We start from the raw sequence: 14,628 nt of genomic DNA, 5'->3' as shown, positions 1-14,628 counted from the left end.
CCAGTAATTGTAGTTTGCTATTACCACACTCTATGTTGCCAAGCCAGCATTTGGCCTAAATGTTCAGCCGAACCAACCAAATTCAGTTGTGTATTTTTATAACCCCCTTTGCTGCACACGATTCACTGCACACCCGTTGAGTGCGTTTACTGTTTGTCAGGAGTGCAAACTACAGAACATATGAGGCTTTAAGACAGGCCATCTGTTAGTCCTGGATCATTGGAAGATTGTCAAACTAGTCTAAAAATAAGCAGATAAAAATACACTGAAAAAGACAATTAAATGCTTTGTTTTATTCTTTGGAAAGGTGTAAACAAAGTTTGGCTTTGTGATAGCATGTAATGAAGCATGCAAATCTTTTTAGCTGCGTGAGATTTCATTGTTAGTTAATGAGCTGAATATATACTGTCGGGCCAGCTAAAGTTTTGTTTGTTTAAAATCAGACGTCCAGAAAATTTAAGATACATGTTACTAAACAATACTGGTTTTGATTTTCTTGATGGCCTTAAGATGTCTGTAGCCAAACCATTATGATAAGACTGTAAAATGGGGCACACCTGGGATCAGTGGCTGTACAATATGCTAAGTAGTGGCTTAGTGCTCTGGTACTAGATGTTGCTGCACTTAAGTATAGTAGATGTAGAACAGACATACTCAATCGAACCAATGCGAAGGGCACATGAGGATGACTGATTTCTTTATCACTATGGATTAATCATGAAACACGTTAAATCTCAACACTAACAACAAAATCAGTTGCCAACACGCATATTGTTTTGCTAATGTGGAGCTGACTGGATTTAATAGAGTCATAGCAGATTTGTTTGAGCAACAATTGAATAAAAGCCAATGATATGGGATGTATAGGATTGGTCTGAAATAGTTGGACTGAATTTGAGAATACAAAATCCTAATCAGATTTTAATAGCGTGGTTTTACACTTGAGTAAAATTCTCCAGAATGTAATTATATCTTGTTTAGAATTGATCTTACATGAGTTGTACCTTGTTTCTCCAGCTATGAACTCAACTGAAAGGCTAAATTTTACTCGCCCTGTACAGGCAGAGAGACTGGTGAAATAGCGGTTGAGCTGTGATGTGTTGGAAATCTCTTAGCATAGGTCACAAGTCAGAATAGTTGTTTTCTCCATTGAAGAAAGCAACCGATTTGCATAATTCAGGAACCAATTTGGGCCATTCTGTGAGGCTGTCTGTAATTTGCTGATGGCACGCAGACCTTTAGACTGAGTTAAAGCTTCCAGCTTCATAATGGAAACCTTCCTGTAGCTATCCAGGAAGTCCATCAAAGTCAGAGGGGACAGGGTCAAGAAAGATCCCTGCTGCAGAGTCCAGCTCCCATGAGATGCTTCCCCTTTGTCTCACACTAGGGAAATGCCCTCATCTCCCTATGTTTTAATTGATACATAACTGTCTGGAGAACACTTCAATTTTGACATGCACCAAGGACAAACTGCCTGCTTCAGCAGCATCCATTGCTGCCAGCACTCTGAATGGACAACCATTAGCTAGTTATCCTTAATTGAATAATGTGACACCAGGTATCCCCTTGCCTACTAAGGTGTAGATAGAAGTCCCATGCTTAACTCAGCATGTCAGAAAATAACTAGATAAAGTTGTTTAATTCCTATCATTTGCAGTGAGTTTCACTGCTTTCAACTACAGTTATGGGAAGGCCCCAAAGGAACCTACATAGAGTATGGCTTTTGGTCAGTGACGCCCAGTTTGGGTTTTGCCAGGGTCACTCAGCTCTTGATTTCATTCCAGCCATGGTTTAAACATGAATAAAAGAGCTGAATTCCAGAAGTGAGGTGAGAGTGACAGCCCTTGACATCAAAGCTGCATTTCACTGAGTATGACATAAGAGCTTCAGCAAAACTGAAATCATGGGTATCAAGGCAAACTCTCTGCTGGTTGGAGTCATATCTGGCAAGTCGGAAGGTGGTCATGGTCATTTGAGGTCAGTCACATTCGATCCTGGACATTTCTCCAGGAGTTCTTCAGGGTAGTGTCCTCACCCCAACTATCTTCAGCTGCTTCATCAACGACCTGCCTTCCATTAAAAGATCAGAAATAGGAATGTTCGCTGATGATACACAACGTTCAGCACCATTCACAACATACTGAAGCAGTCCATGTTCAAATGCAACAATATCCAGGCTTCGGCTGACAAGTGACATTTGCCCCATACAACAGCCAGACAATGATCATCACCAGAAAGAGACAATCTAACCACTGGCACTTGACATTCATGGTGTTATTGAACATCATTGAATTCCTCCACTGTCAACATCCTGAGGTTACCATTGACCAGAAACTCAACTGGACTTGCCACATAAACACTGGCTACAAGAGCAGGTCAAAGGCGAGCAATACTGTGTTGAATAACTGACCACCTGAAAGCCTGTCCATCATCTACAAGACACAAAGAATGTGATGGAATACTCCCCAATTGCCTGGATCAGTGCAACTTCAACAAAACTCAAGAAGCTTGACACCATCCAGGAGCACCACTACCTGCAAGGTCCCCTCCAAGCCACTCACCATCCTGCCTTGGAAATATATCACCGTTCCTTCACTGTTGCTAGGTCAAAGTCCTGGAATTCACTCCCTATTGGCATTGTGGGTCAATAAGACACTCACCATCCTGCCTTGGAAATATATCACCGTTCCTTCACTGTTGCTAGATCAAAGTCCTGGAATTCACTCCCTATTGGCATTGTGGGTCAATAAGACACTGGTGGACTGCAGAAATTCAAGAAGACAGCTCACCATCATCTTCTCAGGGGCAGCTAGGGATGGCAATAAATGCTGGCCAGCCAACAATACCACTTGCCACAAATGAATAAAAAAAATCTTGGGATAGGATTTCCCAGTATGTTTTCCTGACTTCCAGCCATAATTTTGGATGATCAGTTAAAATGCTGAGAGAATGTTCTCTATTCCTGCTGTAATCACAGAGAGATGAGGCAGAGGAAGTAGCCACAGAAAGTCTGACCCTTTGTGTTTAATATTCAGTTGTTCCCCTACAGGAGATTCAGCAATGTCTGTTGGGTAGTTTCAAAATGAATAGAACCTTGTGCCTTCCAGCAAACCTCTCTTGGTGCTGGAACATTTAATTGAGTGGCAAGGTGGAGATCCCATCTCCACAGCTATTAAGGCCCTTAAATGAGGAATTAATCCAATCAAACACCTTATAGTTCTGCTGCTGTGAGTGGTGGGAGGATGCTCATCATTCAAGGAGCACAGCAAGCAAACTCTTGCAGGATTTATTTGTGGGTTCCTGGAGTGTGGGATTGAGGGCAGAGAAGAATGGGAAGTCCCTTGAGAGGCCTAGCATCTAGAATGGGACAAAACCTCAGATAGCCATCCTACCACCCATGTTTCTAGCCCCCTCCCATCTTGCCAGCTATCGTCACCTGTGCATGGGCCCCGTCTCATCGACATATGCAGTACTGAAAGCAGCCACCAACTTATCAGTGGTGCTGAGAGTAGAAGTAGGCTGTGGGCTTCTGATATCCAGCAACTCTCAGCAGACAGGACCCTGCCTCTAGGATACTCAATCCCAGAGGAATGTGTTTTCTTGTCCTGTGAACTGCCTGAATGGTACAAGGTGCAGAAGGATTTTTTGAACAAAGGCAGTGAGGGGCTCCTGCTGCCCCTCCAACCACTGGTCAAGACTCCCTCACCCAGTGATATTCTACCCAGTGTCTTATTGGACTTATCTTTTTGGTCTTGCCATACTTAATTTCTATCGGCTGCATCTTCAAAGGCATCATTTAATGTGGGGTGTAATTTGACATTGAATGGTTCATTGCCTGATCCCCTTGCAGAGTATTTTGCATAATGATCTTTCCTGTGTGATCAGTTAGCAGCACCCAGCAAAGGAAATGTTAGACTATTTGGGGCCATGTTTGCAACACCCAGCACTGGTCAGGCTTTGTTTCCAAAAGAATGGGTTCCATCAACAAGATGGATTCCTCAATGTGACTTTAGGTGAGTGCTGGGCAATTCATTTGAGGATGTAAACTTGTCATTTGTTTATTTGATAGACTGTTGGCTGAAATTGGGCATTATGGCCCAACTTTTAAAAGGAGTAGGTGTAACCAACAATTGTGTAACCATTTGCAGCCACAATTAGTGGCAAGTGGTATTTGTTGGATATTGCCAAGTTTTGAGGAATAATAACAATTGTGACATCTGGTGGACAGTCAGAATAAGACCTCACTGATAGGTTAACTGGGGAGTCACATGATTACGTGAGACCTGACTTTTATCTTCTCAAAAGTCCCATGTTGTTACATGCTCCAAATGATAGACACACATACCAGCTTAATTTTGATTGGATGTCAGTAGCTGTTAGTTATTTACACAACTTAACAGAATTTTAAGAGTTATGATGTTTAGTAAAATAAATGGTTTACAATTTAAGAGAAAATAGACCTTCTATTAATATCTAATTATGTTAGAAAACCAGTCTTGTTGTTATTACATAGATTCCTAAGTCATAGTTGACTGTTTTAATGCAAATTGCCAACCTGTGAAAGAAAAATAAGCCCAAATCCCATAATGATTTTTTTTTCATTTACATCAACCATTTATCTTGATAATTGCTATAAATGTTTTTGAACAATTTACATCAAAAATTAGTTGGAGAAGAATTTTTATTAGATTCTCCATATGAAGGTTTTCCATCATGCCAGTGATCACAATGACGTAGTTCAACTGATGACTGGTAAAGTGTAATGTCCAGACAATTGTTCAACTGTATTATAAAAAAAACTGACACCTGTCCTCAAACTACCAGCTCCTACATAAACACCTTTATCTCTAAACTACTTGACTGTATTGTTATCTTGCAGTTCAGTGACTGTCTTTCCAATGACTCCATGTTTGATCTTTACAATAAACCTCCCTTCCCATGGTTTAAGCAAGTCGTGAACGATAGTAAAATATATGGCGCATTCGCCTTTTTTTGTCCTCCTCATCCTCTGTGCAGCTCGTGGCACAGTTAAACACATTATCCTCTCTGCTATTGTTCAGTTTGGGGGAACATCACCGGGAATCCTAGCTACAGCCTACCAGTGTCGAGAGTGTGGTGCTGGAAAAGCACAGCAGTTAAGGCAGCAGCCGAGGAGCAGGAGTCTGCAGTCCTCACTTTCTCCAACAGCCTTCCGGTGCCCAGCAGGATCCAGGAGGGAGATTGTGGGCCCTGGCACTTCTCTGTCTCTCGAGCCCCTTTCTTTCCCCATCCTGACAGCCTTTAGCACTCCCCCCCCCACATCTTTCAGATTTGAGAACAGGGAGCAAAATGTTACCTTTTGAGCTTTTCTGCTTTTTGATTTCTCGGTTGCTACTTTCTCATTCTCATGTAGTTGCGCTGTAACATTACCTTGAGTACTTGACATAGAATTGGAAAAAATCATCAATATCCTCAGCACGTACCAACATTCCATTAAACTTAAGTACACACAAGAACAGATTTTTTTTCTTGATTCGATTATATTTAAATTGACACTAGACAAGAAATAGAAGTTTTTTTTCAAAATAACTAACACGGTGCTACACAGAAAAAGCTATTGCCCTAAGCACAACTTTCACAGACTGATGAGATCATAGCTATGGCTTTCCACCACATGTGCAAGAAGCTGGAATATTTTAAACAAACAGTTGTTACTCCATTGCCCATCCCTAATTGCCCAGAGGGCAGTTAAGAGTCAACCATATTGCTATAGGTCTGGAGTCACATGTAGGTCAGACCAGGTAAGGATGGCAGTTTCCTTCCTGAAAGGACTTTAGTGAATCAGATGGGTTTTTCCAGCAATTAGGAATAGTTTCATGGTAATTATTAGACTTTTAATTCCAGATTCTTCATTGAATTCAAATTCCACTGTCTCCTGGCAGTGCATGCACTCATTCATATTGCAGTGGTGTGTCAGTCTGGATCTCTGCAGAGGGGAGTTGAACCCTTAACCTTTTTAAGGCAGAGGTGAGAGTACATCCACTGAGCCTCAGCTCTTCATGTCTTAGCCCACTGTCCAGACCCCCTCCAAATTTAAGTATTTCAAAGCCTTCTGCTGTCCTCCACACTTTATAAACCTCAATTTCACCCAAAACTTTACAGCTTATTACCTAAACTAGAGTAATTCTCATCTCTCTTACCTATCTGATCACTGATCGGCATTGACATCTCAGTCCCCTAACATTTCTAATTTAAGTGTTGCGTTCAAGTGTCTTAATGACCTCAGCCAGCCCCACCCCTGCCACTCTCACCATCTATCTCTATAATCTTCTGAAAACCTATTATTTGCAAAGAATCTGTTTTTCCACATGACCTGTAATATCCCCATTCTCTGCCAAACCACCTTGGCCATATTCACCAGAATTTCTTCTCTAAATTTTTATACTTTCTTTAAGATCTTCTGTAAAATATACCTCCTTGGCCATGCTTATAGTCACTTCCTTCAAATAGCTTCACCAATGCCTTAGTGTCAATTTTTATCTTATTTTCTGCTCTGAAGTGTCTTTTGCTATTTTCCTACATTAAAAGCATTGTTTTAGGCAAGTTGTTTTTAAAATTAGCAAATGGTGAAATCTTGTTCTGTTTAAGATTTTAATTATAAAGCGTGTCTACAGTTCTCAACAGTTCAAAGGTTTCATAATAAATCAGGTAACATATCTTGCTTGATATGTAGTGTGCTGACATAATGAACAAGAAAGGGATGGAAAAGATCCTGACATGTTTGGAGAGAGAAAATCAACGTAGTGAAAACAATTACCATACCATTAAATTAGGTTGCTTTGAACTGTCAATATGTCTGTCTCCTAAATCTACACTAATTGTTTAAAGTGCATTAGGTATTGCTGTATTGCTCTGAATGGGAAAGGAAATATTACGCTGCAAATCACTTTGTCATATATGGTATTTTTGAAAAACGAATCTCCTTCCCAAACAAGTCAAGTGTCCTTCATTGAGTTAATATAGTTTCTTTTTCAAAAAAAAGATCAATCACGGGAATAACCCTTTAATTTACCAATGGTGAAAAGTGCAGTAGGTCACATTATCATATCATTTGCATGTGGCACAGATCCAGCTCTGTACTGCAGAAACTGACAAAACACCAATTTCTGGCACAAGGACATCTACTCACAGCTGGCATCAAAATTACACCATTTCTCAGAAAACAATAAGCGACTATATTAAAGGGGTACTGCATTCATCTATGTTTTTAATAATCTCCAGTTTTATGAAAGGGAGATGTCAACTATTATTGGTGTACTTCAGTCACCATTACTAAACTATTGGCTCAAAACAATTTGGAAGCAGGATTTCTGTCTGAAACCCAATGTACGGTGATGTTTTTAAGATCTGCCTCTGTGATGTCACGAATGGACAAATATTCTGGCTCCAGCTACTGTTTCAATTCATGTCGTCACTAGATTAGGAAGCCAAATAGTTATATTGCTGCTTCCTGTACAAATTGTATGTTCCCTATTTGCTGTAATTAACAATTTGCCTTTGTTCTTTTTGGGACCTTGCTGTGTGCAAATTGGCTGTCACATTCCCTACAATACAGCAGTTGAGTATATTTTAAAAGTACTTAACTGTAACTCACTCAGGAATATCCTGAGGTTATAAAAGGTCTTGCAGAAGGTTCTTGCTTTTTGATTTATTTAATTCTGGATTGAAGCATTTTTTTCTCCACCAGTCAGAAATATATAGATATTGTATTGAACAGGATAGAAAGAAAATTTATTTTGCTTCTTTAACTTAATTTATTTTTGTTCATTTAAGCATACAAATTAGGAATGCCCCATTTGGCCCCTCCAGTCTGCTTTGTTTTTTATTAAGATAATGGGTTGATCTGATTTGGGCCTTCAATGTCTTTTTCCAGCCTATCCCTGACACCAATTGATTCCCAAAATCAGTCAAGAATCTATCTCCCTCTGCCTTATAAATATTTCGTGTTGCTGCCTGCCTCCATGGCTTTCTTGTGAAGAGAATTCCATCGACTCTCAATAAAAAAAACTCATCTCTTTATCATCTTGCCTATCCTGTGCATATTTTCCAAACCAAAAGTTTTTTATCCACTCCTAATGTGTCACTAGTGCAAATTAGTAGTACCTAGAAGTTGTAGCCACGATAAATTCATAAATTATCATTCCTGGGAGGAGCTAAGTGACCAGCTCTGATAGCAAAGCTGCATGAGAATGTTTCAGTTTAGAAATGTGAACCTACTCTTAGGTTGAGTTCAGTTTCTCTCGGGGAACCATCACGTATCTCAGATGAAATGCAACTAACTATTGAGTGGTATGTAATAATCCTATTTACTGCTTATCAAGATCTAACATATCTTCTGCTGAAGACTTCATATGGTATCCTTCTCCACATGGCATCAGTAACTTATACTAATACAAGCAGGAAGATTGAGGTCACTCTGATCCTCTTAGTCTTACAAATCAGCAACTGTTATAAGGATCTTTTGTTATCTATCACTGGAATTTCCCAGAGGCTTAGCCAAGATTGAAACATTGCATGTCGAATTGCAGATGATGGGCAGAATCTTACGCCCTCCCCTTGGCAGTGTGGTTGCAAGGGGCATTTAATCAGATAGAGGATTGGTGGGTTGGGGCCCCATCTACAATCTGATTATATCCTAAAGGTGGCAGAAAGCTTGTCATGTAGGAGATATGGCAAGGAAACCAGTGTGGGTGACCTGCGGACTCTCTGGCATAGCCCCGGTTCAAAAGTGCTCAATGGTTGATTGAGGGACCCAGAATTGCAAAGGAGGGATAGTACTGCTGAGAGCCAACCCCCTCCTTCCTTATTACTGACCATACACCCTGCTAGTTCTGTGGTCACATTCATAAAACCCGTACAGTGTGGAAGCAGGCCATTCAGCCCATCAAGTCCACACTGACCCTCTGAAGAGCATCACACCCAGACCTACAGTACAACCCTGTTCCTGTAACCCTGCATTTCCCATGGCTAATCCACTTAACCAACACATCCCTGGTCACTATGGGCAATTTAGCATGGCCAATCCACCTAACATTGCTGAAATGATAAAATTATAACAAGATTAAAGTTTCATTGATTTTTTTATGTACAATTCAGTTCAAGGAAAATCCAATTTTCCGTTAGTTGACATAAAGCTTGCTAAAATTTACGAAAGAAATTTATTGCTGGTTGTCACCTAAATCAAGATGTTATTACAATGTCACCAGCTTGACAGTGACTTTGAGCATTTGAATAGCTTTTCATTGTGGCCTTCAAAGATGATATAACATGTCATCGCTTTAAGGAGCTATCCTGAGAATTTTGGTCCAAAATAGCATTTATCTTTTTAAAGATAGGATTTCTCAGATGGCTGGTCCCACTGGGTACCACAGTTGTCCAGTGTTAGGTACTGGGACAGATGTAGTGGTGATGAGTTTTGTATATCTGTCTCTATACAATGCACTACCAGGAAAAGCAGGTCAGGCAGCAGGAGGAGCGAGTGCACAGCTGCAGTTTCCCAAACTGGCTCACTTCCAAGATGGTGGGTTTGCCATGGGGACAAGCAGAAATCTAATTGTCTCTGTGGATTTTTTTTTTAAGAAAAGTAAAGTTTATGATAACTGCTGTTTCTTTTTGTATGTTGTTACCAGTGCAGATGCTGGATTATTACCATGTTAAATTCTTGTTTGATACAGACAGTTATTTTAATTGCTATAATTATCATGTTTGAATAGGACAAATTGAAGTAAAAGTGTTCAGCACCGATATCTGTTTCATACCACCTGAGTGTTTACAGTAGCATGATGAAAGTGGCTATTAAAACTAGATTGGTATAGGAAGTTCTACTTTGTTCTCTTTAACAGCATTACAGTGAACTTTTTGCCTTTTGTACTATTATATAGAGATTTGAAACCAGTATTTTACCCCATATAATAATAAAAAGAGATGTCAGATAAAGAGCCTGAGGACTATTTGCTATTCCACGAAGTGAGTATAACAAACACAGTTGCCTGTCTTAACATCTTTTGCTTTTTGAAACTTCCTCCTTCAATTTTGGGCTTGTCCCAGCATCTCATTTGTTGTTTATTCCAATTTTATTAAAGAAAAGATAACAATGTCAACATGCTTCAATGTAGTGCAAATCAAGGTTTTTCATTTTTTTGTTCTTATTTGAAATTTCTGCATAACAAAGGCAATTCAAACAGCAAGTCAGGTAAGCCAATGAGAAAATGCTGCACATGTTGAATTAGGCATTCCAGGTAGGCATAAGCAGCAAATGGCAGTGTTTCTCAATGAAGTCTCTAATGCTCACTTTATGTCAGAATATTTGTAATGGTATGGTTCCAAAATTAAGAGCTGAAGTGGATTTGTGTCAGTTTAGATTACAAATTCCACTGACTTTGTATGCAAAATGGATGTGGTCCTTATTTAAATCCGGAATAAATGTCTGTTCGTAGATACTTAGCTTACAACAGTTGACATGCATTTAATGCACAATCACAGATAAACCTTTCTAATTATCTGGATAAACAGCTCCTTACTTGCATTATTATGTGGAAAGATTATGGCCTGGAGTTTCAGTTTTATGCACAATTACTTACCTGGGCACAAACTACACCAGAAATTGCACAAGTTTTTAAGAAGTGTTTCCTCTCTATTAAATTTCTGCTCAGACTCATTTGTGTACTATTGAAAATCCGATTTCTGGTGCTCTCAGACGATATTTCACAATGTAGTTTTATTTTAAAAATCTAGAAAAATTAGGTGGGTTGGTGTCAGGACAGATACCATACTTCTCTACCTCTGGCCCAAGTGACTTCTGGATGAGAAGGTTCAAAGGCAACTGTCTCGCTCTGCTACCACTTTCAGACCCTCTAGTTACTCAAGGACCACTTAAGAGCTTATTCCCTCCTGGGCTGCAATTATTTCAATCCTAGGTGGAACAAATAAGAGATGGTATAACTGACTGATAATCCTGTGCAAGCTGCCCATTAGCTGGAGAGCTGCCCTATAGATCTGCAATATCTTTTGCATGATTAAATTTAGTGTGTGTAGGGTAGGGCAGTTTGGCTTCCGACATAGAATCCACCACTGTTGCTTCCAACCGCAGTAGCTGCTTGTGACTCCTGCCTCCCAAAAAAACGTCTGCATGTTCCTTCCACACTTGTCGCTCGTTGCTCTTCATCTTGGGAAATTCAGTACTGGCAGCAGCCACACCTCCACCATGGTGCTACTGAATATTGGAGCTGCTGCCCTCTAATTGATTGGCATCCTGCAGGCAGCTGGGGCGTCCCATTTTGGGGTCCTCAGCATCTTCGTTGGTGTTCACTAAACTGCCTGCTGAGGACACACAGGTGCTTTTGTAAGCAGCATGCAAGACATCCAGACATGCATGTTTTAGTACATTTTATTCAAAGCTTTCAAAGTTCTTTGTTACAGAAACATGCTCAAATTTAAGAGTTTCCTTGAAGGCTGCAGATGGCACAATTAGAAGTTTGCATTAGTACTTAATTCAAACTTTGATCCATGGCCAATCATTCGTGGACAGTCAGCTTCTGTTTGATGGTTTTTAAATCAGTGTGGAAGATCATTGAGACTTGATTTTATTGGACATTTTTTGCCCCTAATATTCTGTTGTCCTTTGTGGTAGTTTGCCCTATTTCACACAAATTGGGCTGAAAAAGCTGTGCAATTTAGCAAAAACCTAGACCAGTGTGTAAATAATCCTGACCTGTGAAATAACCCTTTAATCACTTCTAATCAAAATTCCAATATATGACAATTGTCATTCTCATGCTCACCTTACTGGATCAACATAATGTATTTCTGCAATGTTGACATTCAATAATTTGATCTTTTTCTGCTCACCCTTGATGTGAGACTGTTTAAGAGACAAAAATCCTGCACAATAGCTGAAGAAAAAGTTACTGTTATTTATTTAATTGTTTATTATTTACTATAATTTCCCAGCAGTCAGATTAATTGCAAAGTTTTCAACATTTAAACTTAAAATTGTGTCATCTAAAAGAATGGAGTGAAATAACATAGGGATTCAAAACTGAATATTTACTCTGGTCAGCTTCTTAAAACCCTTTTTATATTGACACTTGGAAGTTAGATTGAGCCCAAAACATGACCTCCATTTGACAATATAAATCTCCTGAATTATGAATGTCAAACTGGTGCTGTTTTTAAGTAAACTCACCTCAGGAGTAGGTCTCCTGCTAATACTGATTCAGATGCACAAAAGCAGTTTAAACTGTAGGCGGATTTGCTGTGAACCATTTTTGCCTTCAGTATATACTTTTTCTGTTCGTACATTTTTGTATGCATATTCATGTATAGTTAAACATTTACATGTTATGTTATATTAATTGTCCTTGTAAGCAGCTCAATTTAACAGGCCATATTAATGGAGGAGTCAGTTGCACTCGATGTCATTACTATAAGTCCTGACACCAGATTATAATACTGGATCACATTACAATTACAAACAATGAAACCTGAACTGTTCAGCCAGTATTTTGATATGAATAAATTAATATTTATAAAAATCAGATTGGAGACTGTTAATCTTTCTTTAAACGCATCTGGTCAACTTTTTATAAACCGGAAATGCATATATGTGAACCAAGATTGGTTCTATTATGAGAAATCATACAAAATTGAAATGAATTAGGGATTTTGTGTTTCTTAAATGGAATATTTAAATGAAGGAAAGCTGACCAAAAAAACATAGGTATTGTGCTTCCCTCTTCTGGTAGAAAGACAGAATTTGCTGAACATTGACAAAAAGCATCAGATCAAAGATAGCACCAAAGAGTTATTCTTTGATTTCAATGTTTGGAACAATAATTTAATAAATCGTTCCATGTCTGTAGAGTTACCCTCCACATGACGATCAGTTTGTTGCAGAATTAAGTCAAAAATACTTTGACACAGATTCAAACAATTTTTTTTTAAATGGATTTTAAATCTCAAATTTAACATGATCTATTTTTAGAGTTCAAACAGACTTACATCTCCTGCAGTTTGTATTCATTTGCAGTCCTGTCCAATGTAATATCATTATTACAAAACAAAGGTGTATGTCATACCAATTGATTATAAGGAATTATTATGTGTTCAGTCTTGCTCTTGTTAAGCTAATGAAATTGGAACCTAGTGCAGCTAACAGTTACTTTTGTCTCTGTGCATAAAGCTAAGTTGTACAAATTTTACATTATCTGCAGTGAGCCCTGGGTGGATATGGACACGTGTAATTTATCCCTTATGGGGTTTTTTTGTCTTTCCAGAACCACATGATGAGTCAGCACGCACAGTAAGGTGTCAGCACTGCGAGACATATTCTCTGCAGAAGACTCGACAGAGACACAGTGGGAGAGAACTTTTGAACATTACATCCAATCAAAGTGTCATTTGAAACCCAGATGTAAAACTAATGATTTGGCCATGAGGCACTGCTATTATAAGCAGTTTGAAATGAATATTAATGTAACAGATTAAAAGTATTCTATGCTCAGTATTTTTCTGTCCTGCTTTTAACTAGTGAGTTCACAGCTTTTGCTTCTAATCAGAGTTATAGTGTGTTAGAAACATCAGCTTTGTTGCTGTTGTCCTTTGTTGCTTAATGTAGTAAGCTAATAGATGTCAAGATAACTAGATGTATTTTGTTAATACTTGCTTTTAAATGCAGAATTAGCCAGTTGTGATAACTGTGATGCGCTAGCTTGCCATTGTCAGAATTTTTTTTTCCCTTTTTGTCAAAGAAAGATGTTTTAATTGAATTGACCGGTTCACAGTACAATGAAAGATTATGTAAAGAAAAACAATGATTACAGTGCAACTGGATGGTGTTTGCTTATAAAATGTGATTTACCTGATTGCAATAACTAGGACAGTATAATAAAGGGAAACCACGCACTTGATCTGTCTTTGTATTTTGTGTGAATGCATGTGTTGGTTATTGTTCTCTTTCAGTCTAGCAGAAGGTCTTGACCACAGTAGAGTGTATTAATCATCAATGCACATAATGCAATACATTTTAGTGTTACACAATAGCTAATATTAGAGTAGTCATGCAGAGATTATATGATTAACTTTATAATTTTGGTCAGCTTGGTGTCGTAGCACACTGCATGTCGTGGAGGACATAAACCCCTTGCACACAATTTAATATGACTGTGCTTCCCTTTATACTATACCAGAACTCCCTTATGTTTTTTAATTCACCCTAGAGATGTTCAGTGAAATTGAGGTCAGGTTTGTCTCCAACTTATTTCAGTAATGGTTCACTGTAACCTCGTTTCACAATGTTAAAGGCACCATAACTGGAAGATGTTGTTTTTATTGCACACAACTTGCACTGTTTTACAGGGTACTGCCTCGAACTGAAATATTGCAACACTAGTAGAAGTGGAGGAAGTATTGGATTTGAAATGGTAGGATGTAATGTAGGTAAATTATATTATTGAATTTTCTGTTGCAACCTTATATTGGTTTATTTGTCCTGTGTTTTTTTTCTTGCCCTAGTTAAACTTTGTATGGAGATTTGTATATGGTGTTATGGCAATTTATAAAAAGCCAACCACAAGAAAACCTATTGTTTAT

At 38.7% G+C, this 14,628-nt stretch overlaps 1 protein-coding gene across 5 annotated transcripts in view; it reads left to right on the top strand.

The window, feature by feature from the left end:
* Nucleotides 1-13,946, top strand: part of znf423 (zinc finger protein 423) — a 379,132-nt gene extending 365,186 nt beyond the window's left edge. For all 5 annotated transcript variants that reach the window (XM_087995887.1, XM_087995886.1, XM_087995883.1 and 2 more), the window contains one exon: nt 13,314-13,946. In XM_087995887.1, the coding sequence (XP_087852013.1) occupies nt 13,314-13,441 (128 nt within the window). In that variant the 3' untranslated portion in view covers nt 13,442-13,946. The remainder of the gene's footprint in view (nt 1-13,313) is intronic.
* The last annotated feature ends 682 nt before the right edge of the window (nt 13,947-14,628 follow it).

Source organism: Chiloscyllium plagiosum, unplaced genomic scaffold (genome assembly GCF_037043375.1).
Source record: "Chiloscyllium plagiosum isolate Xiang-an unplaced genomic scaffold, Cpla_swu_hap1 HiC_scaffold_17, whole genome shotgun sequence".
NCBI classification, from domain to species: Eukaryota; Metazoa; Chordata; class Chondrichthyes; order Orectolobiformes; family Hemiscylliidae; genus Chiloscyllium; species Chiloscyllium plagiosum.
Note: the sequence above shows the minus strand (reverse complement) of the source record. Positions and strands in the feature narration are given on the sequence as shown.